Here is a 26,401-nt window from a genome sequence, read left to right as displayed (position 1 = left end):
ATAGGTCGCCGAGGGAAACGACACCAAGAGAGAAGAAGAAAAAAAAAGAATAGAAGCAAGAAAGTGGTGACACGAAGAAATAAATGGCTGGGCGGAAGAAAGCTGACCTCGTCGTACGATGTCCTAGATCGCCACCTATACAGGGCTGCATTGTATATCATCCGTGCGGCGCACTTTACGGGATTATATTTTTCTGTTTCTCTTTCGAGAACCAGCCGGGTGGGGGAGAAGACCTTTTTTTGCCACGTCAATGACTGTCTTTGAAAAGGAAAAATAAAAAAAAAGAAGAGGCCGGAATAAGAGACGACAAAAACATGATGGAGGGTAGTTCATTTAATATCACAGCAGAGAGCTGCCGAGCTGCCCGGGTGGCACACACAATAAGCTGCAAGGCGTTACAAGACCGGAGCACAAGCAAGAAACACAAAGAGGGCTGGGGGGGGAGCGATTTTGATCATCATGGCAATACGGGTACTTGACCCTCCCCCCCGAGAGAGAGGGCGGTACAAGGAAGCTGAAGACAATCACGGCCGGGGATGGAGACGATTGTCACGGATTCTCACTGTCAAGGCCCGATTGCGTCTTTTTTTTTTTAAACATCTCTTCTCCTTGATCCAAATTTAGATGAGATGATATCACCATGATCTTGCTCTCAGGTTCCTTTTCTTTCTTTTCTTTTACGAGCGGAGCTAATGCCCGTCAACTTTTACGGCGTGCATTAGGGCGGGAGAGGGCATTGTTGGGAGGTGACGAGTCTAGAGAACTGTGGCTGGTGATTGGGCTGGTTTTATTCTTCCGCAGTGCATGAATAAGAGATGCGCACCAAATGGGGCTGGGCTGGGCTGGGCTGGGCACTTGCTCCTCGTATTCATGTATGCATTAGTTTACCACGTATCTGCAGGCACCGACTCCATACCTGCCTACCTACTGAGTAGTTAGTTGGTTGGATTTTTTTTTTACACACCACACAACTTTCCCTCTCCCACCATGGCTGGCTGGCCTTGGCCAACGTCCGTATAAACCAACGCCCAGCAAAGAAGCACCGAATGCATTTTCTACTAATAACTTTGGCTCCATGATGATGGCTGCGGCCCGTTTCTTTTCCCAAGCCCTCTTTCGTCCCAAGAAAAAAGAAATCCACAACGGCACCACTTCGCCTACCTCGCAAACAGGAATCCGGACAAGACGAAGGATCTAGAATAGCTGGGCAAAACGGACAAAGAGCGCACCCCTCTCAAAAAAAAGGAAAATTTCAATGACTCTTCTATGACGATGTTTTTTTGTATTGTTTTTGTCGGATACGAAGTTGAGGCTTTATCAAACTTGTCGAGTCTCCGCCATGGTCGCCAGCCAACCAACGTAACGGTCCACGGCACAACGCACCGGTGAAGCGGCGCGCCAAGCCGAGAAGATGACTTGATGAGAAAAAAAACAAAAAACAAAAAACAAACCCGAGCAACGTATCAAAATGAAGCAAGAAAAAAAAAAGAAAAATACAGGCGAATTGGCAAACGGCAGTGGTTGCGGCCCTATTGCTCCAGCCCTGCCAGCACACAGCAACAACTCCACGCTGCGTTATGCCGTCGTGAGATGGATGCGTGTTAGCAGATCCCGAAAGAGGCAGGAAATACTAAACGGCTTCTTTCATTGGTATACTTTCCGAATCGTACAAGGGCTTGGGCCACGCACAACCTTCCGGGCTGTTTTCCGGCCATTGACGTTGGCTGGCCAGCCTGCGGTCTTGTGCTGGTAGGGCCGTGATCAACGTCTGCACGGCGGCGCCGGATGGTGTTGCCATCTCGGGACCCAATCCCTTCCCCCGACCGAGTCGGCATTGCAACGCAGCCAGCCTTATTCCTGGAGACCCCGCCGGAAGACGTGATATTCAGCTCATCGTGAAGCTAGAGGCACATGTCATACCATGTCAAGTAAAAAAAAAAAAGAAATAAGAAAGAAACAAGGCATATCGAGATGGCGACCTGAATGGTAAGCACACAATACACACCCATGTCTTCGTGGTGCTAAAAAAGATAGTGATCCCACAACGGGCGGCTACTACGGGTATATGGATGGGTGTGTGGGTGGTGGGCGGCAAAAGCCAGCTGGTTGGCTGTGGGTTGGCTGTGCATAATAAAAGTCCACAGGAAAAAACGGGCAATTACCGGCATTAACCTTGATCACGATGGATTTCAAGCCGGGATGCTTGCACAAGGAGAAAAAACACCCGAAAGAGCACAAGGAAAGGCACCCCATGTTGGGTAGTTTGGTGTTTCCCACAGCTTCTGCTGGGCCACTACTCAGTACGCTGCCAAGCAACGCCGCTGTAGAAACAACAAAGGTGGTGGTGGTGATAGACGTCATCCGCAAACAGCGCGGCGGTCGGTTACCCACATGCAGCTCTTGCGGGAAGCGAGAACTACTTACCAGTACCAGGATGCATCAACAATAAACGGGCATTTCTCTGCGCATGGCGACACGAGAAGGAAAAGGCAGTTGTGGTGGCCGTGCCCGGCCAAAGCCCACAACACAGACACACACTCACGCTGCTACGCGACACTACTGCACGTCCCTGCAAGGCGAGCACCGTAATATTCAGCATCAGCAACCAACTGAATAGCAAATGGTTTACCAACCTCGTAACTTTGTCTTTCCCGCAGGCCACCATCGTACTTAGTACAAGTCAGCGACCGAAGAAAAAAGAAAGGAAAGTGGACGTGGGGATGTCTGCTTCGTTTTGAGTGGTCTCTCTTTGTCTTATTTCCCGACCACCTCACTCAGTCCGCCCGCCTGCAGGAGGATCATCGCCAACGCACCAAGACGGAGCACATCCCGTACAGTGGCATGACTGGGCCTCTTCTTTTTAGCTATGCCGGACCGGACGCCAACTCGCACACGCCCGCCACACACACACGCACACAGCTCACTTCTGGCAGCGATAAGTCGATGTCACTGCCTTGGCAGGCCCAACACGGCGGGCGGTGGTCGATATCTGGCCCCGGCGCCCAACTCTGCCGATACGAAGCTACTTCGTGTTCATTCACAGAGACGGGCTAGTTTTAAATTACCTGCCGATTCACTGGTCGAGAGTGAAAGCCCTTGACTGGGACGGGCAACAATGCGTGATGTCGCACAAGTGGCGGTGGAAATGAGAGGTGTACGGCGCGCACAAGTCACTGTAACCATGAGTGAACCCGGCCATCTACAGCAGCTACCCAGCCATCGGATTAAGACACAAAAAGTCAAAAGTTGCTGGACACTGCTGGCCATCGGCAGACCATGGCGTCTGCAGGACCCCTGAGCATCGACTGGTGAAACAGGCCAAAAGGAAACAAAGGAACCAGTCGACAGAACAGAGGGCCCCAAAGTCCAGTCACCAACCGCTGGAGTTCCTCTCTGGGTCTTCGCGCGGAGGGCTGAGCGGGGACCGCCCCATCCTCCTCTTCTGACTTTCTCTTGCCGCTATTAGACGTCCATCTGCTAGCGAGGCCCTGCTGGCCAACCATTTCCAGTTGACCCGAGCGAAAGGGGATCTGGGACAATGACAATGGTGTGTGTGGTGGGGGCGTGTGTGTGCCGGCCTCTTGGGTCCCAGATGGGGCCTAGGACGTCACGGCCGGAGCTTCTGCCACCGAATCAACATGGCCAGCCTCCCCCAATCAGACGAATCGCATGGGGGGGAGTGCAACTTCTCAGCAGGGACCCGGACTCTTCGGGCTATTTACAAGTTACACGGCCAAGGGGGGGGGGGGAGGGGGGTGCGCCCGTTCGTGCTGGTAGTACCCTACGAGAGCGCCGGGCTCGTATTGTGGCATGGGCGGCTGGGGATCCATATTGGACCACGCTTCTCCGTGTGTGAATCCTGTGCTTGAGAACCCGTCCATCCAGTCTTTTCTCGCCCCCCCCCGGGAAGAAAGGAAGAGCAGGGGGTGGGAGAGACGAGAGGAGGAACCTGGTCGAGGTCCCTATGCCACGCAAACCAGCGCCAAAATGTTTCTGTTTGCTCGCGGTGAGCATGGGGCGGGCGCCGCAGCTCGGGGTAGGTGACGGTGAACAGACGTATAAGGACCCCAGACCTCCTCCTCGTCTCTGCCAGGAAAGATTCTACCCTCAACCATTGTATACAAGAACGACCTTTGTGTTCTGTACTTTGTTCCTTCTTTTTTCTTCTTCTTCCCCTCACCCTTCTCTCCCACCCTTCTTCCATCGTTTCTTCCTACACACTCGCTTTCACCAGACAAGAGTCTTGGCATCGTTGTGTCTCGCCCGCTTATACACAAACATACACGCAAACACACAAACACACACACACAACACACAATTCGCACGCGTGCAAAACACATACGATGAAGACCACCATCGTCATCTCGGCCCTGGCCGCCGGTGCCTACGCCTGGCACTACCCGGACTGCGAGCCGGACGGCTGCTGGCGCAACCTCATTGACCACCGCTACGCCGACCAGGCTCCGGGCTTCTGCATCGGCTGGATCGCGGGCACCACGACGGACGCCGCGGCCATTCCCACCCAGTTCCGCAACTGCCCCGACGTCACGGCCCTCTCGTCGGCCTGCTCCTGCATCGCCTACACGGCCACGCACACCAGCAGCACCATTACCAGCACCTCGACGCCTCCCCCGGTCACCACCACTCATCCTCCTGTGACGACCACTACCACTACCACCTCGACGACTGACTGCGAGACGGAGACTTCCACTACTACTACTCCTCCTCCTGTGACGACCACTACCACTACCGAGACTACCACCACCTCGACGACGGACTGCACCACGGAGACGGAGACTTCCACTACTACTCCTCCTCCTGTGACAACCTCTACTACCACTACCGAGACCACCACCTCGTCTGAGAGCACCACCAGCAGCAGCAGTGTTCCTCCCACCACCTCGTCTGAGACCACAACCAGCAGCGTTGCTCCTACCACCTCGTCTGAGAGCACCACCAGCAGCAGCTCTACTGCCGTCACCACGCAGCCTCCCACGACCAGCAGTGTTCCTCCCACCACCTCGTCCGAGAGCAGCACCACGACCAGCAGTGTTCCTCCTACCACCTCGTCTGAGAGCACCACCGGCAGCAGCTCTACTGCCGTCACCACGCAGCCTCCCACGACCAAGTGGACTACGTCGACCTTTTACACGACTTCCACGCACACCATCACCCAGTGCCCTCCCACCGTGACGAGCTGCCCTGCCTCGTCGACCATTACCGTGACCTCGACCATTCCGGTTTCCACCACCGTCTGCCCCGTCACCAGCACTGACGTGACCACCTCGGTGCCTCCCACTACCACTGGTTCCTCCAGCACCGAGTCGTCGAGCACCGGCGTGCCCACCACCGGATCGTCCAGCACCGAGGCCCCTACCACCCAGCCTACCGACACCAAGACGGCTGTCACGACCGAGCCTCCCACCACCCAATGGACCACGTCGACGTTCTACACGACTTCCACCAAGACCATTACCAAGTGTCCTCCCGAGGTCACTAGCTGCCCTGCCTCGTCGACTATCACCGTGACGTCGACCATCCCCGTCTCGACGACCGTGTGCCCCGTCACCAGCACCGAGGTGCCCACGCAGTCCTCGAGCAAGCCCGTCGAGAGCAGCAGCTCCGTGTCGACCGGCGTGACCACCCAGCCTCCCGCGTCGACCACCCAATGGACCACGTCGACGTTCTACACCACGTCCACGAAGACCATTACCAAGTGCCCTCCTGAGGTCACCAGCTGCCCTGCCTCGTCCACAGTCACTCTCACCACGACCATTCCTGTCTCTACCACAGTCTGCCCCGTGACCAGCACCGAGGCTCCTCCTCCTCCTGGCTCTTCCACCCAGGCTCCTCCTCCTCCTGGTTCTTCCACCCAGGCTCCTCCTCCTCCTCCTGGCTCTTCGTCCCAGGCTCCTCCTCCTCCTCCTCCTGGCTCTTCCACCCAGGCTCCTCCTCCTCCTCCTGGCTCTTCCACCCAGGCTCCTCCTCCTCCTCCTGGCTCTTCTACCCAGGCTCCCCCTCCTCCTCCTGGCTCTTCTACCCAGGCTCCCCCTCCTCCTCCTGGCTCTTCTACCCAGGCTCCTCATCCTCCTCCTGGTTCTTCGTCCCAGGCTCCTCCTCCCCCCGGATCTACCCACGTTCCTCCTCAGCCCTCGGGCTGCCCGGAGGGAACCAAGCCCGGTCCCAACGGCGAGTGCATTCCCACCTCGCCTCCTTCCAGCCAGGGCCCTCCTCCTCCTGCCATCAGCACCAGCACCCGCCCCCCCACAGTCCCTACCAGTCCCCCCACTGTCTCTCCCAACGCTGGTGGCCGCCTCGGTGTCGAGGCCGCTGTCATTGCCGTCGCTGTCGCCGCTGCTTTGTTCTAAACTATGAAGCACATCCGGATGAAACACGCGACGAAAAAAGAAAACTACAGACATTCTTTTTCACACATCTTCTTGCCCTTGCAAACATTGGGAAAGAGATAAGCAACCTAATTTGGATTCTTTTTTACACACATCTGTTCTGCTTTGATAGGGACAGAGTTTGGCTAATTGGGAAACATGGTGCAATTTTGTACATTTTTTTTTATCGAGGGACATTTATTTTTCTAGAAGGGACATGATATTGATTTTCACCAAGCCGCATATCTGTGGCATATTGGAGAAGAGTTATGGACAGGTCTAATTGCGATAATTAGCCACATAATATAATCTCTTTTTTTTCTTAATTTCCGATGGCCCTGCTCTCTGTGCACTGAGTAATTTTTGTTCTTTCTTCTTTTCTTTCTTTGTCTCGTTGAGGACTTGTTTATTTGCGAGATTTTCATGATGTTTTTTTGTCCGGATGGAGTGACTGATGGTTCCTGTCGATCCCCGTGTGCACGAACCCGTATGATGCGGGTTTGCTTATGACAACTAACAACTATAGCATCGAGAGGGGGGGGGACAATCTTACTGCTGATGAAACAAATCTGCCCTAAAATCATGGGCTAAAACATCCATGCCGCCCGTGTCTACCTGTCAAAATCGAACTAGCAGGAGTGGAGTCGGAGGAGCATGGATTGTCTCGAACTACTGGTTCACACGAAACTTGCAAAAGTAGCGCCGAGTCCAAATGATGATGCCTTGGTTGGCATTATGCAGGGGCTCTGCACTGATAAAAAAAAACAAAAACAAAAACAAGAACTTTTAATTTTGAATTGAGATGAGCTCGGTCTAGGCAAAGACCATAAACAATAAAGAAAAAAAAAACAAGAAGACAAAGAAGACAAAGACAGAGACGGGGAAACCAAGTGCAGAGCTGAGGTCCGTGGGTAAGTAGGCAGTATGGGTGAGGAAGAGGGTCATGCAATGGCCCATCTTGCCTTGTCTGTGTGTTGTTTGGTTGCGGCTCTACCGCTCTCAAATGCCATTGAGTCTCTTTCATGAGAATTGTTCTTTTTATCCCCGTGGCTGTCAGATGTAGCACACAGATCACCTCGCATAATGACATCTCTCCCCCCTCCCCCCTTCCACCCCCGCCTGGTTCCTGTATCGAACCATGTCTGTGGGCAGAAGTTTGTGCACACATCGGTCAACTACTGATACCAAAAGTACTCGGGGGTTAACTAGGGGAAAGGGGGAGGAGGAACAAGTTGTGCATGGTCTTGTGTGTGTCAATTCGTTCTTGTGCCCAAGTGCCTGAGCCATCTTCGTCACCCACATATGGCCTACTCAGTATACCCAGTAACAGCGCACATCAACACACGGATGGTGGATGGGCCAACTCGAGTTGGCACTAATAACTGAGTAGTTACTGAGTACTGTACCTTGGTCCTTTCCCCTCCTCCCCTCCCCTGCCTCGTGCGTTCTGCCCTGGACAGGCTCTGCTGGGTGTTTGCTTGGCCCGGGTCTCGCAGAAAGAGCAACGAAATTGTTGCAGAGGAAACCGGCCGCGCGCACGCACAGATCTCGGGGTGCAAGGACTTGTCGTTGGACAGGGTTCTATCGGGAGGGGAGGGGGGGTGGCGGGTACTATGAAGTCTGCTCCGCACACAGAAAGATGAAGGAAGAGAAAAAAAAAAAAACAACCTTGTTGTTTTTCATCTTCTTCTTCACCTGATACCGGGCGCTACGAAGTGACGATGTAAAAGGAAAGGAGGGTAGGGTTACGAGGGGAAAGGGGGGGGGGGGGGGGTCAAGGATTACGGATAGACAAGACCGAAATATGTTTAGCCCAGCTTGCCAGCGATACGCCTCATCGACAGACTCGACAAGGTGGTGTGCAAAACGGGAAAAAAAACGGACTATACCAAGTCGATGCAAGCTCCAGGGGAAAGGAAAGGAGCGGAAGGAGAAAAAGAACAAGGTCGTCGCCGCTTTAACAGCCTACTGGTAGGGAGACAAGGAGACAAGGAGACATTGCTGGGGGCCAAAGTCCACGCAACGCCTCATTCTCCATATTTTTTTCTTCTTCTGCTTTTCGTCTGAACATGGCACTGTTACTAGCTGGGGGAAGGGGGAGATGGTCGGCCTGTTTTCTTTGGCCAATTCATTCTTTTTGATTGATTAGGAACAAAGTCTTTTACGGTTTGGGTTTGGGTTTGTTGTTTGTTTTACTTGTCTTGAGGGACATTAAGAGGCTCAACAAAAAGACAAGACAAATGACTCGACTGGTGTTAAAAAAAAAGGGAAAAGAGACACTCACAGATAGAAATGCCCCCCCCCCCCAGATTAGGCAACATGACGACCGAGGCTCATGACGTGACTGGCTGTTTCAGATGTGCATATTGGCGCCGCGGGTGTGGATTACTTTGGATACCCTGTGCTTGTCTTCTTCCTACTGCTCCAGTAAGTACTCCAGCACCCCTCCAAGGCTTGCCGCCCACAACAACCCGGCCGGAAAATACAATGGACGGCGTGGGGAATGTTTTTTTGCCAAGATGGATGGAACTCTTTTTCTTCTTCTCTTGTGGATTCGCAAAAGCAGGGCCAAAAAAAAAAATCCGTAGATTCCGGAAAAAAGGAGAAGAAGAAGAGAAAAATCGCTCAAGAGATGACGAGTACTCAACCACTCAACCAGTCAACTAATGAATCAAGAATTATCCAACTTCTTCTCCCCCCCCCCTTCCCTCTAAAATAGGCGTTGTACTCTCAGTCGGGCGTCTTGGATGCCAATGAGACTGTGTCTTTCTTTGTTCTTGATTGCTATTTGCAAGGCTCCAAAGGGGATCTAGACCAGGCCTAAATGAACCTCGCTTAACAGAAGGAGGTTTATTCAGCTACAGTTGGGAGTTGAGCACCGCGGCGCGCGCTAAATGACTGGTCCTCGGCCTTTTTTTTTCTTATGTCTTTCTTTTTTTACGCCAGCTACGAAACAACTTTGCTGGCGCAATGACGGGCGCTTGCACTCGCCCACACACAACCCCTGCCTGCTCTGCTCCATCCAAGACTTTACCAGTACTCAGTAGTAACTCTATAGAATGGCAGAAAAAAAAAAACACCGTTTGATCCGGTTTACACGCACCCCCTTTCCCCCCTCGAACCCCAAAAAGTATCCATCGAAATTCTGGCAGTGTTGGTTAAACTCTGGTGGTCAGGCTCGAGGCAAATCCGCAAAGGGCGGTCCAAGTCCCCCATACTTTTTTTGACCAAAAGTAGTTGCGACTTTGTTGTGCATTGTCATTTATGGAAAAAGTTTAAAAGGGGAGGAAGAGAGAGAGAGCCAATCAGAAAGCGTGCCACAAGTCGAGATTGGCAACTAGAATCATAAACGCTACTGATAGACTATAGTTACCAGCAACCGCCACAAAAAAACTCTATGCTCCATTCGGCCGTCAAAACGTTTCCGATTGAGAGAGGGAAAAAAAGGCTTGAGCGTTTTCGAGCCATGGGGCATCCTGTATGCCATTTTGAAATTTGTTCCTCCTTTCTCTTGGGTTTTTTTTAACTTTGCGTTATCAAGCGTTCGGCTCCGTGAATTATCACGGGCGGGTTGGAAATCTCGGCGCCGCCGCACACGGCCGAGTTGATGAGGCTCACGGCCGAGCGGGAGCCCTCCCGACCGGGGAGCTGTTGCTGTTGGTCCTCATCGCATGTGTTTGCGTGTCCATGTAAGAAATTTTTGGTAGTGCTAGAAAAAAGAATATTGAAGTAAAATCAAGCGCTTTTCTTTTTTTTCTTACTCTCCTTCTTTTTTATTTTATTTTGATTTGAATAGCTAGGAACGGAGCAAAAGTCGGCGCGCGAGTTCAGAGCATGTTGGTAACAGACAGAGGGCGAAACGAGCAACTCTGTGCTTTCTTTCCCAATATGTACAATCAGATTTCATCAACCATCAAAAGCAGATTCTGGTTACGAAAAAAAATATAGGAAACAATCTATACTAGCACCCGCCCACACGTCTGACAAAGGCAGTCGCCGACCCCCCGGCCAACACTCGGAGCTACCTAGGAACAAGTTCTGAAAGAAACCCCCTTCAGTAGCATTTTTGCACGGATGAATTCAAAAATTCAAAATTCAAATGAATCGAATCAAGTTTTCTTTGGCTGCTAGTCGTACTATATTGACCAAACTTGTATTCACTTTCGTCTCTGTTCTCGTGTGTTCTCTGCATCTGCAAAACTCGACTACACTCTATTCGATATCAGAATGGCAGAACTGATCGGATGTTTTCGTAATTCACGGCCGCTTAAAGGACGTTTTCACACAATCGGTCCTTGCGCGTTGACATGGACACCATTTTGGACCTCTGTCTATATATCTCGTCTAATATTGGGAGGGCAGTGTTACCAGTGCGTTGCGGACCTGGCCCGGGTCTGGACAGCAAAATGCTCCAGCATGTCAAGACTGGCAGCCAGTCACATCGGAACCTGGGCTGCGTTGGCAGTGAATAGCAGGCCAATCTCACCACCATCTGTTCGATCGACTTTGGCCTAGATGCGCTGCGTCCATGCCGCCTGTCACCAGGTCGGATGGAGTAGGGATATCCTCCATGTTTGACGTTGTATATATTGAGTCGAGAAACGCATCGAGTACTTGCATTCTACTGGTATAGCTGGCTCACGAATGACCTTCCCCCCTCCCCCCTAACCCATCCGTCATACCCAAGCAAAGGCAAGTTTTTCACAAGAATTGCTCCATCATGCTTTGTAGATATGTAACCATCGTGGAACTGAGCATGACCTTTTTCTTCCCCCCCCGCAGCCCGGCATGCCAATAGAGCCGCAGGAAAACATGAAGTTTGCCGAAGGCTTCCACGGTTGTGACGGCGGTCGTCCGCCTGGCATCTAGCACCGACCAGTTTCACATTGGCATGGGTTTATGCGCCTCTTCGTTGCGTTTGCGCAAGGGCTTGGGCGGAGGGAGCGTGGCAGGGAGCCAGCGCGTGACTTGGTCAGAGTGTGCGGGAGCTTGAATGCACTCAAGATTGTCCCTCGCACCACCAATGTTCACGCGGAGAACCGGATCTTACGACTGTCCGGCGGCGGCGACGGAAAGAAAACTTGGCGTTGTAACCGGCTCTTCGAACCGTACCGCTCTCGACCACGTCCCTCGTCTCTTTGTCAACCTCGGTCTTGTTCGGCGTGATCCTCCGGACAAGGTCCCTGGCCGTACGCGGCGGCTCGTCATTGCCACGTAGCCCTGCCACATCTTGTTCTTGTACGTGTCGGCGTAGTCCGGGACGACGAGGCACGAAAAGTGGCTCGCCAGCCCCCGCCGCTCTCCATCTCGAAGCAGAGGAACGTTTCCATCTCGGCGGCGTACCGGTCCCGGAGCTCGGCGTCCTTGAGACCGTGGTGGATGGCCGGGTCGTCGTCCTCGTCGTCCCCGCGCCCGGGCGCGAGCGGATCGACACCTCGTTTGTGCGCGCAGCCGCCGAGACACGAGCCGTCGTCGCCGGCCCCGATGAAGGACATTTTGCCCGGGCTTGGGGCGCCGTCGCCGATGCCGACCATCATCAGCCTGACTCGGAATGTTGGAAAATGTGTGAAGCATGTCGCGCGCTACGATGGACGCCGACGCTTACGCCGTTACTCTCCAGCTGGAAGCACTGCTATGGCGGCATTGTGCCTTCCGATGCGGCCTAGGGTGTAGTCGTTGTTATCGTGCGTGGCAACGTGTGTTGGCTGTGCGTGCCTCTCGTCGAGGAAGACCTGCGCCGCCACATACTCGGTCGTCACGGCGCAGATCCAGCCGACTGTGTAATCCGCGTTGGAGAGCTGGCGCAGCTCCTCACTGGCAAAATCCCGCGCGGCACTCATGATTGTCAATCCTGGATTGCAATATTCAATTGAGAAAGCGAAAGGAAGAGCATAGATTGTTAGCTACGACAAACTAACTGCCCGCTCCTTCACCCACACATTGCCTCAACGTTCTTGGGCGGTCAAACCAGGAGGCTAGCTAATCCTGATTTCGGGATCTGTGCAATTGCCATTTGCCCAGCGCCAATTGTCATTACCCTGTGGCCCAATCAGTAGAGTTGGAACTGCCATTGATGCGTTTCAGGAGCGCTTCCTGATCATGACCATGATGGGCCGCAGGAAGGAGACAGCTCACCGATCTGGGGTTCTGTCAAGTCGAGTAGTTGTTACTGATAGGGAGTTTTGGGAAGTTGAAAGGTACGAGGCCAGCTCCTCTACAGCTAGTCGACTCACCGCACCGCACCGCCACAAGACTAGTTAGCGGGCAACAAGTTCCCGCTGTTATCCTTCATTAGCAAGAGGAGAGGGAGGCCTTTTTCCCCAGCTTCTACAGACAGGATGCTGTGTGTGGTCTGTGGCGCAGCTAGTTGGGGTGGTTAGTCAGTGCATGACCCAATGGGACAGGTTTGCAGGAAGAAACAAAAAAGGCAGCCAGAACATGAGGCTGTGCAAAACAAATAAAGAGCGCAACTAATAGCGGGTGCAAAGCTGCAGGTGATTCAAGCCTCACTCATGGCCTGCCGCACTAGGCCTCACCAGCCATATGCCCTAAATCGTCTGGTTGTGTTTTCTGTCTGTCTGTCCGTCTGGCTGCCTGTCCGCCTGTGGCTAATACGAGGATGGAAGGAGGCTTAGCAAACTGGGCTACAGTGGCTCAGCAGGGGCGGGCGGGCGAGTGGTGACGGCAACTAACTAACAGACCAGGTCATAATCCAGTTGGCTGCAGTTGGCTGCCGACATGATGGGAAGGGCGGGTCGGAAGATGGAGTTGATGCATCCGGGGATTGCAAAACGGACAAAGTCAAAGACGTGCAGGAACCGGCTCGGAGATGATGGTGGTGATGACTATGGCTGTGCATTTTTTCGGTTTCGCAGAGAGTCGACCTCGCCGCCATTCGCTCGTTTATGGCCGCTTCCGAGATCCGTTTCAATGATGGCCCGAATCAATGAGACGGCTGGGTCTGGACCAGCAGCTCTGGATGGATGGTGCCCGAGCTGCGACACAGCTTGGGCTCCGTGTGGATAGTGTGGTAGATGCAGGGCGGCGGCGGCGGTGGTGAGGATGGCGATGATGATGATGACGATGCTGGTGGTGGTGGTGGAGGAGGTGGTGATGCTGCTGGTTCCAAAGGGCGATGCTGATAGTTGGGAGGTGATACTGACTGGGGCGTCGAGCTCCCTCTGGAGTCTGATGAGCGACAGCCGTTGTGGGCTACCAGAGCTGGCGGTCCTTGCTTGGCAGGAACCTGCACCGTTTTACCCCGCCGGTCAGCAAACCGTCAGCGTTTGCTCCTCTTGCCCTGACAGCTGTCTGCCGCCGTTTGCGCAAAGTCTCTCTGCAATCTGTACCAGGATCACCTCGCAGGCCTCCAGCATCATCTCCATCACCACCACCGTCATCATCATCACCACCACCACCACCATCACAACCATCATCACATCACTCATCACTAGTCTAATCACTAGTCTAGGTACATTTCTGCCTCATCTCAGCCACATCACTGTTGTCCCGCTACCACTACGGCTCGCCTGCACGACTCGCCGTCTCCAAGAGGCCGACTGGCTCGCTAGCTGCTTCTCCACGCCCCACCGCTCTCCCTCGCTACGATGTGGCTATGCAACATGGCAGACTGCCAGGCATCTCCACCGCCAGTCAGTGATGCAAGAGCAGTCGCGCAACAAAGCTCATTGCTGGCTACTATACTTCTTATGACGACCATGTCGTCTTCTTCTTCTTCAATCCGCTTCCAGCCAGCCTGTCCCGCGACCACAGCGAACCCGCTTCCGGGCCGCTCCATCCACCTATCATGCGCCCGACTCTTCGTTCCTAGTTGCCCCGGCTGTAGCCCAACAGCATGGCCCTCTCGACCTTGCCTTGGCCCGCCAGGAGGAAAGGCATCGCCATTGTTCGCATGCCAGCTCCCTCACGGCCACAACGCCTTTTTCTTTGCCTTTAAATACAGCAAATGACCCCTTTGCTTAGGTTATCATTTTGATCTCACCCTTCTCCTTCTACCCTTTCGCATCCATCCATCACGCCTCAACGACTTGCTCCTTCACTTGGTATTGCGGCATCCACTTACACAACCATCGTTACTTAACCAATCACTTACACGCCGCGAGTGACTCCCAACCATGACACCACCGTCTCTCCCAAGCCTCACCATTCCACCAGATATCACCACGCCGCCGGACCTTTCCAGGTCTTCTTCTATCCATGGCCTCAACGCCAGCACCGGTCGCCCTACGAAGTGGTCAAGGTTTCATCAGTGCGGAATGGCCCTACTATACCTCTACACCACCCTCCCGGTGCAACAAATCATTAGCGTCGTCTATCGCAAGTCACCTCTCAGCGCCCCGCCCCCCGGAACCGATTCCGCAAACAAAAACCTGAGCAACTTGCTAGACAAGCAACCTCGCTGGCTTCGCCCCAAATCTAGCGAGGATATGGGCTGCCGCCTCGAGCAGCTTGCCCTCTCGTCCTCTCGGGTGTCCTCCCGGTCAAGCGAGAGCTCATACGCTCGTGCATCATCTGCTCCCCTCGAGCCGAGCCTCCTTGCCACCCCATTCAAGTCCGAAAGCAGCGTGAGTCCTACCTTGCTGGACGTCCCTCACCACCTCTTCAATTCTTGGAGTGCCCCTACATCACCGATAGCATGCGACCATGCTTGGGCTGAGTTTTCACCACCCTACACAGGCCAAACGCCTCAAGTAGCCCTCCCCGTCCCACAAGAGGAGCAGGAGAGTCTATTGTTTGAACCCTTTCTCCGCAGGGCTGCTTTCACATCCTCCTCTACAGCGACTTCGGCGTCTTCCCTTAAGAATGTCCTAGTTGGTTATAGCTCCCCATACCGCCGCGTTGTCAAGGAGTTGCTACGACGTCTTCCTAGCTTTTCCTCACGCTCGCGACCTACATCACCATTCTCTGAGGCCAATTCTGCCGTTTTGCATTGGCTCAGTGATGATGTGGCCCCGAGTCCCTACATCGGCGCACCTTTTCCTTTACCAGGCGACTTCCTCAGCTTCGATACCTATATGCGTCGACCACAAACGCTCAACGATTACTCCAGAAGCTATCTGCATTCTGCTGCCGAAGAATTGCAACAAGACCCCACCGCGCCCTTACCTTGGGTGACACCTGCCGGTCTGACAGAAAACGGCCTGCGTATTCTGTCTCATCATGTCCATGAAACGGACTTTGATGACGTGGATGCCTTTGGAAATACCCTTTTACATTTTGTCGCGGCTCGAGGTCCCATCAATACCCTCATCAGCATCCTTGAGCACCCGAAAGCTCGAGATATCCTGCCCGAGGTCAACACGGCCGGGCAGTCGTTTCTTCACGTCATGAACCAGGACACCATGAACAATGCAACTTTCGTGACTGAACTAGTTCGCTTCTTGAAGCACGTTTATGTCATCGATATATATGCTCAAGACCACTACGGCCGCAACTTTTTCCACATGCTGCGGGCCAATGGTGTGAGTCAGGCTACGGTTGACATCCTCCTCGATAATCATGACATAATGCAGAGAAACCCTCGCGATGCATTTGGCGAGGCATTGAATCTCTCTGCGACACCGATGGTGTGGAACCCACCGACTGACTATATAGCACCAGCGGATGGCGCATTGGACCCCGTCCAGGATAGTGTCCTTGCGCAATTGAACCTCGTGACCTTCATTAACAAAGCCATTGAAAACCCCTCTATGGAATACTCCCAGGGACGCAACGGGTTCCACTGTCTTGCCGCAGCAAACCTAAGCATGGACTCTGGAGCAGCCGGTCTGGGCATGGCCCAAAGCATTCTTAGCCCTGCGACCTCCAGTGGTGTAACCACACCGAATGGGAGACGTCGCACAAGTGGCGGCAATAGGAGAGAAACGGATTCTTCAGACCGCCCTATGATGATGCGCCTCGACTCGCTCACAGAGTTGCTCAACTCGGGCGTCCGCCCCGATGCCTACGATGCCAACGGAAACACTCCATTGATGGCATTTGTTGCGCTACTGCCCGAGGATGGCAACCACAAGCTCGGCCCAGATATTCTGAGGGCGCTCATAAAGGGTGGTGCTGACGTCAACGCACGTAACCGCGCCGGCGAAACTGCCTTGCACATTGCTGCCCGCTGCGGACGCAAGCTTGCCGCCAGGACATTGGTCACTGAGGGAGCCAATGTGTACGCTCGAGATGCCGCGGGTCGCAGCGTGCTTGAAGTTGTAGATGCCAAGATTAATACCATTACTGGAGACTGCGTGCACGAGTTTGTCCGTTTGGAGGCGTGCCGGGCCTGGTTGAGCGGACAGAGTGGACGCGCCGTGCAGAATCCAACCGTTCTGGACGAATGGGGAATGCCAGCCAAATGATGTCAAGTATGTCTTTAGCTGGGCTGTAGGCGATGTTGCTTTGCTACATTTCCGTTTCGGCTCTTTTTCTCACCCTTTTTGCCTTGTTTTCCCCATCGACTTTTTCTTGACGGTTGTTAACCGTGGTTGACTCTTTTACCCTGTTCACCGTTCTTGGGAGTTTTTGTTTGTCAGGGCTACTTTTTTTCTTTCTCTTTTTTTCTTCATGAATCACATTGCAGATTATGTATATAGTTTTTGGTTTGATAGTTTACGACTGGCGTTTTGGGGGGCACTTGGTATGCATGGTACGGAGTTGTTGCTTTTTTTTTAGACATTTGCATTTGTTTTAGACTTTTTGCTTCTTCCGCCATAGAGATATCCAATTACACATTTTTCTTTTCTACTGTAATCGGTTCCATGAAATCCTCTATCGCTTCCCAAAAGCCCTCTGGGTCCTCACACATGGGCAGGTGTCCCGTCCGCGGGACCACGCGAAGCTCGGCACCCTTTTCGCCCAGCAGCCCCTTGAAGCCCTCCATGGCCTTGACCAGCACGCCCTTGCCGTCGGCCTCGCCGGCGACCAGCAGCGCCGGCACCGCGCAGCCGGGCATCTCGGGCCGCATGTCGTAGTCCCAGAGCGCGGTGCAACTGCGGGCGAAGCCCTCGACGTCGTTGGCGGCCACCAGGCCCGTCATCCAGGCGGCCGTCTCGGGCGGCGTCGCCGGGTGGAACCAGCGCGCGACCGTCTGGCCGGCCAGCGCGGCCATGCCCCCCTCCCCGCGCGCGACGGCGATGCGGTCCCGCCACGCCTGCGTGTTGGCGGCGGCGGCCGCGCAGTTGAAGTCGGCGGCCACGAGGCGGCCCACGCGGGCCGGGTGCGTCAGCGCGTACCGCAGCGCCGTCGCGCCTCCCATGGACACGCCCACGACGCACGCGAACCGCTCCACGCGCAGCGCGGCCCGCAGCGCCTCCAGGTCCGCCGCCAGGTCGGCCAGCCTGGCATTATCGGCGGGCGGCACCGCGTGCCGCCCCCGCGTGTCGTAGCGCAGCACCCGCAGGTCCGGCCGCGCCCGTCGGAGCACGGCCACGAGCGGATCCCACATGGCGTACGACGTCAGCAGCGAGTTGGAGAGCAACACGACGGGCGCGCCGGGCTCGGGGCTGCCTTCCAGCCGGTACGGGATGACGAGCCCGTCGTCGGTGCGGATGCGCGACGTGATGGACGGCGTGGCGGCGTCGGTGCGGAGCGACGCCCCGCCGTCGGGGGAGACAAAGGCCACGGAGGAGGAGGAGGAGGGGGAGGGGGAGGAGGCCGCAGGCGGCGGTCGGAGCTGCGCGAGCGAGTGCAGGTCCCGCGCGGCGGGGCCAAAGACGTAAAAGAGCGAAAAGGTCTGCCGGCTCTTGGCGGCAACGTACTTGTCAAAGACGGCGGCGCGCCGGGGCGTGTCCATGGACGCGGCGTGCGCGGGCCCGCCGAGGCCGTTGGTCGCCTCGTAGTCGTGCAGGCAAAAGTAGACCGTCGTCTCCCCCCCAGCCGCTGCGTCCTGGACCGTCGCCGACGACGACGTGTTGAACAGGCGGCTGCGGAGCCACCCGGGGACCCTGGCCAGCATCTCGACGTGCTCCTCAATGTACCAAGCCCGGTACTCGTCTCCGGCCGCCGGCTCCTGCGTCAGGCTAATCTCCACCGCGACGGTCACGATCCCCTCCCTTTCGCCTCGTCCACCTCCTCCCCCTTGTGTGCCCGGTGGGGCGAGCTCGGCGTCGGTACGGCTCTCGAGCGGTCGAAACGACGGAGCCTGCTTGGTGTGCAGCAGGTCGTAAAAGGCTCGGACGACGTCGACGCGGGCTATGGTGGCGGCCTCGCGCGGCGACCGGTTCGCGCGCAGGTCCGTGTAGGTGGGCGTGGCGAGGAGAGGCATGTGGCGGACGTCGTAGACGGCCATGAAGGTGGGCGGAGAGGCGGCGGCAGCGGTGTCGGCGGTGTCGGCGGTGTCGGTGCTGTGGTAGCGCAGGCCGTTGGAAAAGATGGAGCGCATGGCCAGGCGCGTCGGGCCGTGCTCGTTGTTGTACCACTCGTGGAACTGCGCCGGTTCCAGGTCGGGATGCGGCTGCATCGTCACGTACAGGATGCCCGGAGTGGAGGCGGCCGACGATGAGGACGTTGCTGCCATGGTTGGTGATGTCATTCGGAGGAGGGGTGGTTCGATAGAATCTATGAGAATCAAGACACCAAAAGAGAATAAAAAAGAGAAGAGGAAGAGGAACAAAAGTAATCAGGGTATATAGGAACGGTAGAGTTTTGGAAAAAGCGGGATTTTACGGCATCGAAATCGTGGGATAAACGTTTCGAGATAGGTGTGTGTGCGTGTCTCCATCTCGGCAGTGTTGGTCGGGAAGTGAGAGAACCGTTTGAGATGGGGGAGGGGCGGAAGCGGAAGCGGAAGCGGGCGGGCGGGGCACTCCACTATCGGTGGGCTGGGCCCGGGCAGCGGGGAGGCCGGACGCGCAGTGGGAAATTGCCCATGCATGCGACTTTCCATGGGAAATTGGCGCTCTATCCCGATTGCACTGGTAGCGAAACCTCGGGATATGTGAATCGAGACAAGATTCGCGCTGCTACACAAAGGAAAGGGGAGGGAGACAAGCCGCAGCGAAGAAACTGGGGAGCTGGATCGCCCCCACCCTAGTCTACGATTTCTACGTCGTAAATCTGCCTTCTCCCTCCCTCTCTGTATCTCCTTGAAAAATGCGATTATATGTGACCCAGCAGTTCGGGACGAGACCTCGACCCCCTTCACCGGAATTGAAGCTCGGTGGAACCGACGGTATGCAGTGGTGCCTTGTGCTCATAGCGGACCGGGCGTATGCAAGTAATGGCCACGCACTACCCGCGCGCCAAATCTTGGTGAAACCTGTGAGCAAACATTCATCCACATGCGCTAGAACATTCTCCATTTTCTTGTTCGTGACTCGGTACCGTAAGAATTGTGCACTTTTTTGTCGTTTTTTTTGTGGTGGGAATCGTCAACTGGACCAAGATGACAAAACCAGAAGGCACAGGGACAGAGAGAAAGAGAGACAGAGAGATGTGTTCTCTCGTTGGGGCGGCACTGTATGCCTCTTGTCCGACCGTTTGAACGACCAAAGAAAAGCAGACACCGGGCCCAGGCATAGAAAGCACATACACACGGGGTCCTTTCTGTGAAAAGATGCTTGCACACGTCGTCGTACAGACTGGTGAATTCTTTTCAGCCACTGCATGCGGTGCGCGAAGAACTGCAAGTGATTGCAAGCTGCCATGGCTTTGTATCAGTGAATCGTGGCCCCCACTCCAAGCACCCCAACCCCCGTTGGCGGTTAACTGCCTTTGAATAGGGCGGACGGGCGAGGTGAATCCTTGGTTGGTGAATTTTAATGCAAGAAGGGCGGGGTGTGTTGCGTGTCTGCGGTGGTGGTGAGTGAGGCCCGTTTCCTGCACGTCCTGAAGGATCCGGGTGGTTCGTGTGTTCATCGTGTATCCTTGGGCACCAGCGACGCCCAGAAAAGGTTTGTGTGTCGTCCCTTTTCCTCGGTAAATAAACAAAGGAGACATCTCTATCGGTTCTCCCTCTATTTGTCCTTGTTTAGTTTTCTTACGATCGTTCTTCTTTTTTCCTTCCTTTTTTTTTTCTTTTTTATCCTTCTCAAATGTATTCCAATGATATGAGTCCAGAATCACAGAACATCAAGTCGCACACACACACACTCAAACGCACACACACGCACACACACGCGCGCCATGGAGGTCTTTCTCCGAGGCGTCCCCAAGGACCTTGCCGACGACACCCTCCGTCAAGAGCTGCTCCCGCTCATGCAGCGGCTCGGCATCGAAGACTGGTCCTGCGACAAGCCCAAGAAGAAGACGCAGGCATGGTTGACCTTTTTGCGGTGCGAAGATGGCGCTCAATTCCTCGAGCGTCACGGTAAAGTCATTGCGCCCACACAGCCGCGCTCCGCGGCAACAGTGGCAGCGGCGGCGGCGGCGGCGGCGGCGGCGGCCGGCAGCAACAATGTCATCGTCAAACCGTACGTGCGCAGGGGACCGGAAATCTCCAAGCTGTGCCTCCTGCAAGCCGACGTATATGCCGAAAAGAGCGCCAAGGAACCCGACCACCTCATCCTCAGTCACCTGCTCCTCGAAAAAGACCAGCGCGAGAGCCGCGCGGCGCCGGCCAGCGCCCCGACAGCGCCCACGACCAGCTGCCGCATCAGCAGCGTCGCCTGCGGCAAGATGATCTTTGAGGAGACGAATTCCTCAACAGGCGGCAGCACGTCGCTCGTGTTCGCGCGGCAGACCGAGTGCACCACGGCCGGCCACGCGCAGTTCAAGCGCAAGTCGTGCATCCTGACCACGGTCACGGGCAATCAGATGCACATCCCCTACGCCACCGTCGAGGACTGCGTCTTTGACGTCGCCGATGGCGCCTTCACAATGATCCTCAATGAGAGCCCGCGCTTCTACACGCGCAACACGGCCGATCCGGACCTGCGCACGCATTGGTGCCGCATGCCCGTCCTTAGCGGCTGGCCCGAGCTGGCCAAGTATGTCGCCCACTGCCTCGTGTACCGCTTTCGGCTGGCCGACGGTGACGACGCCGGCAGCCTGTGCGCCGCCGTCAAAGAGCACCACGACATCTCGGCCAGCCGCCACACGTTGCGCGTCGAGCGTGCCACGCGTCAGCACGCTCACGACTACCTCAACTGCATGGCCGATTTCCAGCGGCGCATCAGCATACTCGGCAACAACCCGCTGCTGCTGCCCTTTAGTATCCTCTTCCAGGTCCACAAGATGGTCTGGAACAACTACCTACACCCAAAAGCGGCCACGATTATGCTCGACATCATGGAGCGTCTGGCCATGGAGGCCGAGATGGAGGGCCGTCCGCGGCCCTTTTCTGTCGAGTCTTTCAAACGCCTCTTCAACGAAATTCCCTACCCGACGCCAGGTGTCAAGTCCGACGAGCTCGACCCCTTTGAGCTGCTCAACTGTGCCATGGAAATTGAAAGCGGGCTGGTGCGTGCCGATGGTGCCGGCAGCAGTCTGATGCGTGCGGGCCGCGGCGAGACCATCTCTAACCAACAGGCATGGGTACTCAAGGCCACGGTAACGCCAACGCGCATCGTTCTGAGTGGTCCAGACGCCGAGTCCAAAAATCGCGTGCTGCGCATGTTCCACGACCGCACCGACTACTTCTTGAGGGTCACTTTTACCGACGAGGACGGTTCCGACCTGAGCTTCAATCCGCGCGTGTCCAACGACTACATTTATGACCACTACCGCAGCGTCATGAAGCAGGGCATTGAGGTTGCAGGCCGGCGCTTTTCTTTTCTCGGTTTCTCGCATTCGAGCCTGCGATCGCACTCGGCATGGTTCATGGCACCATTTGTCGACAACCGCATGGGCCGCCAGGACTATGCCACGGTGCTCAGCTCGCTCGGCGACTTCAGCGGGATCCGCATCCCCGCCAAGTGTGCCGCGCGGATTGGCCAGGCCTTTTCTGAGACCCCCTACGCCGTGTCACTCCGCGGCGGTAGCATCGTCATCAACTACATCGAGGACGTTCACAGCGCCGTCGACAACTCACGCGTCTTCAGTGATGGTGTCGGTACCATCTCTCAGGGCGCCCTCGAGGACTTCTGGGCCGTACTGCCACTCAATCTTGGCTCCCCAACCTGCGTCCAGATTCGAGTCGCCGGTATCAAGGGCATGCTGTCACTGGACCCCCGCCTTCTGGGCAAGCAAATTTGCATCCGTGCCGAGTCCATGATGAAGTTTCCTAGCCACGATTTTGTCGAGATTGGAATCTGCGAGGTTGCTGCCAAGCCGCTCCGGCTGGTCCTCAATCGCCAAATGATCAAAATCCTTGAGGACATGGGCACCGACCCTGCCTGGTTCAAAGCTATGCAGGCTAAGGCTCTCGAAACACTGCGCGGCGTGACGGCGACCGTGGCTAACACGTGCACATTTCTGGAGTACCAGGGCGTGGGTGCCAATATTCGCCTGCCACGATTCATTCGGCGTCTTCACGCCCACGGTATCGACTATCGGAGAGATCCATTTCTCAAGGCGGTTGTGGAGTACGTAGTGTTGCGCGAACTTCGCCTACTCAAACACAAGGCGAGGATCCCGGTGGACAAAGGCGTGACGTTGTTCGGCGTCATGGACGAGACGGCATTTCTCAAAGAAGGTGAGGTTTATATTCACTATGACAAACGCTCCCCGGGCCGCAAGGATGGCATCGAGGGCTCGCTCAAGGACGGTATCGTCGTCATCACCCGATCGCCGGCGCTGCACCCGGGTGACATCCAAATGGCTAAGATGGTGACTCCGCCAGAAAAACACCCGTTACGCGCGCTGCGTAACTGCGTCGTCTTCAGTCAGCGGGGCGACCGCGACCTTCCAAGCCAACTTAGTGGCGGCGACCTCGATGGCGACAAGTATAACATCATCTGGGACGAAGGAGCGCGGCCCAAGACCGTCTTCGTGCCGGCCAGCTACCCACGGAACAAGCCGCAGCCGCTGGACCGAGATGTGACACGCGAGGACATTGCCAACTTTTTCATTGAATTCATGCGAACCGACGTGCTGGGACTCATTGCAAACCGGCACCTTGTGTATGCCGACATCCAGCCGAAAGGCACCGACGACGCCACGTGCGTCAAGCTGGCGGAGCTGCACTCGACAGCCGTCGATTACTCCAAGACGGGCATCCCGCCACTGATCAACGAGATTCCGCGGCAACCCAAGACACGGCCGGACTTTACGGCGCCGGCGCCACCGACGACCACACACAGTCTGGGCGAGCTTGCGTTTGTGGAGGTGGACGAGGACGAGGACGAGGGCGACGACGGCTTCGGCCGGCCGCGGCACCGCTACCATAAGTCGGAGAAGATCCTTGGCGAGCTGTATCGAACTATCGACGAGAAGAATCTTTGGGCGCGGGTGACGGGGGGAGGCAAAAAGGGTGGTGGTGGCGGAGGCAGCGGTGGCGGACCGTCGGTGTGGGAGCAGGTGCAGTGTATCATGGATGCCGGGCTCGCGGCGCTGGGGATCCGGTTGGATTGGCGTGGGCGGTTGGATGAGGCGCGCAAGGTGCGGCGTATTTACGAGACAGGAGTGCTGGAAAATATGCAGCAATTTTCGCACAACCCGCGGGCGTCGGTGAGCGAGACGGAGGCGTTTTGCGGCGACATTATTAACAAGGCGGGGGCGCAGTCGCGGCAGCAGCGCGACCTGTCGCTTAAGCTTAGGGATGAGATGGACCGGCTGATGAGCTGGATCGTGAAACTGATCCGCAACCCAGAGGTGCGTACAGGCGCGGGCTCGGTCGCGGGAAGCTTTGTGCTCGGGGACGGACAGGTAAGGCCTGCGAGGCTCCAGTCGCTGGAGATGGCGGTCGCTTGTTTTCAGATTGAGCTCCAGAGGGACGCCGCCGCCGCTAGCGGGACGGGCAAAGGAAAGCGAGGAGCAGGAGGAGGTGGCGGTGGCGTCGGGGACCGGTTGCAGAGCTTCAGAGTGATTGCGGCGGCATCCATGCTCAACGAGCTAGAGGCCGTGACCAAGGAGGTCAAGGGAGAGGGCATGACGAGCATGGCGTTGGTGCAACGCAGCGAGGATGATACATTCATGAAGAGATGAGGAACATGGCGGTGAGGTCTCTATGCGAGAGTCTCCAGAGTTGCCATGATTTCACGACGATGGTGAGGGAGCCCTGCAGGTAGACTTGGTATGTTTGAATGAAAACCATCGTAGTGGACGACGTCACGAGTCGACTTGGTAGGGACGGCGTCTAGATATGTGCGATATTCGAGAATTAGTGCTTGCTTGGTAGCGGAAAAAAAATGTGAAAATTTGGCGGATTTTTTTTTTCTTTTTCTCGTTGTCTCTTTTTTATCCGGTCCGAGTCAAAGTAGTATATTTGGGATTGCGAAGCCAAACGAATAAACGGTGGTGGAAGGAAGAGGACGAGGTGGTTCGCTTGGCTTGACCAGCTGCGGAAGGGGAATATGGATACCTCAGGCTGCTTGGCGTAGTGAGAGATGCACTGCATGAACTCCTGTGGCTTGATACGGTACAGGTGCTGTATGCCTTTCGGCTGGGTATTCTCAGGCGGGCAGTGTTCTTTTTACATTTGAGAACGCGAAAAGAAAAGAGAAAAAGAAAAACGGTAAAAATATCAGATAAACATAATAAAAGTGCTAGTATATTTGTATTCAAAGCACGGATACGTCTGCATTTACCCATATGGAATGCCCACTTCCAGATCTTCCTAGTAAACGGGCGAGATCTAGGCAAGGATCACCAGACAGCGCCACACTGCTGCTGCGCCACTCGATGCAAGTTGACAAGCCACCATGTTTTGCGGCAGACTGACTGACTCTGTGTAACACGTTTACATTAGTTGCAGGTTTAAAAAAAATGATACCGAAAGAAGAGAGGGTGGAAGAGTAAAACAAAAGGAATCTCATCGTCATGACGACTTTTACTTTGTAGCACACCTATTCATCTACCTGGTTTCGTATGAAGTCGATACACAGCACTGATAAGTGCTACTCCGTCGGTAACCTTGCCTACGTCAGTCCCTAGGTAGCTAGTTGGAGCAGTATTTCTGACAGCTTCAAGACACCTTGACTATTTCTGTTTCATTGCAAATAAAGTTTCAAAAGGCAGAAAGAATCAAAGAAACGCATCATTTAAAGGGGGCACACATGTTATGTTGTTGTCGTCATCTGCCCAACGAGGGAGGTGGCTCGGGGCAACCCTACGTGCCACCCGGTTCTATATTGTCTTACAGCGTCGAAAAAGTAAGTACATCTGAGGAGTGATGCAGGGCGATGGCGTGGTGACTCGCTTAAAAGTACCAGTGGGTTACAGCGGGGTTTGGTGCACTACCAGTACAGAGGCAATGCAACGGCCCGTACGGAGCAAGTACAGTGAGGCTGTGCTGGTGCTGCCAGCTGCTTCTGGTGTTGCGCTGTTGCTGCTTCACCAGCTGCCTACAGGGGACGACAAGTATCTCTCAGCAAACCACCACACAATCACCATACACTGCCGCTGACAGGTACCTACAGGCAACCTTGTGAGATCATCAGCTTCTTTCTGGTGCCATTTTTCCTAACCCAGCTTCACTCCTTCAACCTATCATGAGCTACGAGTTCCCGCTCTACCTGCCCTGCACGACTGGGCTGCATCCTTGGGCCTTGTTCCCCCAGACATCTGTGACCTCTGCATGGAAATTTTTGCTGCCTTACAGAATCACCAGATCCACGCCCATTTCGTATTTATTAGAGGGCGCCCTCGCCCAACTCCGTTCTGCATCATCAACACGGACAGATATCGCCGCCACCATCCCAGCTCCGACACAGCTGTGTCCCGTCGTGTGGCGCCATCTCAAGTGGCAAAATATAGCTGACTACTAGTTATCTCTTTTGGGGCTTGGACGTTTCCAGCTCGGGCGGCTGAGGGGCTGCGACTCATGCCACCACCGTGCGGCTTTGCCCCAACGTCACCGTCGTTTTGCAACTTGGGCGTGACGCCGCAGAAGCTTTAAAACTCGCCCGTCATCGAATAAAGACTGCAATTCTCCATTTCAGGGTGCTCTGTGACGGATGCGCACGGGGTAG

The 26,401-nt window shown here is 55.3% G+C and overlaps 5 protein-coding genes across 5 annotated transcripts; 3 read left to right on the top strand and 2 right to left on the bottom strand.

Annotated features, from left to right (window-relative positions):
- Positions 1-4,343: 4,343 nt before the first annotated feature.
- V2A60_008617 (uncharacterized protein) lies at positions 4,344-6,368 on the top strand (the record flags this gene model as incomplete). Its single annotated transcript, XM_083259889.1, has 1 exon — positions 4,344-6,368. One exon carries the CDS (start codon positions 4,344-4,346, stop codon positions 6,366-6,368), a length of 2,025 nt encoding a protein of 674 aa, XP_083116015.1.
- A 5,222-nt stretch (positions 6,369-11,590) lies between these two features.
- On the bottom strand, positions 11,591-12,226 carry V2A60_008616 (uncharacterized protein; the record flags this gene model as incomplete). Its single annotated transcript, XM_083259888.1, has 2 exons — positions 11,591-11,927; positions 12,000-12,226. The coding sequence occupies 2 exons, from the start codon at positions 12,224-12,226 to the stop codon at positions 11,591-11,593; spliced, it is 564 nt and encodes a 187-aa protein (XP_083116014.1).
- A 2,295-nt stretch (positions 12,227-14,521) lies between these two features.
- Positions 14,522-16,753, top strand: V2A60_008615 (ankyrin repeat domain-containing protein; the record flags this gene model as incomplete). The annotated part of the gene is made up of 1 exon (XM_083259887.1): positions 14,522-16,753. One exon carries the CDS (start codon positions 14,522-14,524, stop codon positions 16,751-16,753), a length of 2,232 nt encoding a protein of 743 aa, XP_083116013.1.
- A 365-nt stretch (positions 16,754-17,118) lies between these two features.
- On the bottom strand, positions 17,119-18,909 carry V2A60_008614 (Alpha/Beta hydrolase protein; the record flags this gene model as incomplete). The annotated part of the gene is made up of 1 exon (XM_083259886.1): positions 17,119-18,909. One exon carries the CDS (start codon positions 18,907-18,909, stop codon positions 17,119-17,121), a length of 1,791 nt encoding a protein of 596 aa, XP_083116012.1.
- A 1,607-nt stretch (positions 18,910-20,516) lies between these two features.
- V2A60_008613 (RNA dependent RNA polymerase-domain-containing protein) lies at positions 20,517-24,416 on the top strand (the record flags this gene model as incomplete). The annotated part of the gene is made up of 1 exon (XM_083259885.1): positions 20,517-24,416. The coding sequence occupies one exon, from the start codon at positions 20,517-20,519 to the stop codon at positions 24,414-24,416; it is 3,900 nt and encodes a 1,299-aa protein (XP_083116011.1).
- Between the last annotated feature and the right edge of the window lie 1,985 nt (positions 24,417-26,401).

This window comes from Cordyceps javanica, chromosome 6 (genome assembly GCF_051103115.1).
Source record: "Cordyceps javanica chromosome 6, complete sequence".
Classification (NCBI taxonomy): domain Eukaryota; kingdom Fungi; phylum Ascomycota; class Sordariomycetes; order Hypocreales; family Cordycipitaceae; genus Cordyceps; species Cordyceps javanica.
The sequence above is the reverse complement of the archived record's forward strand: the minus strand, read 5'-3'. Positions and strand labels throughout refer to the sequence as shown.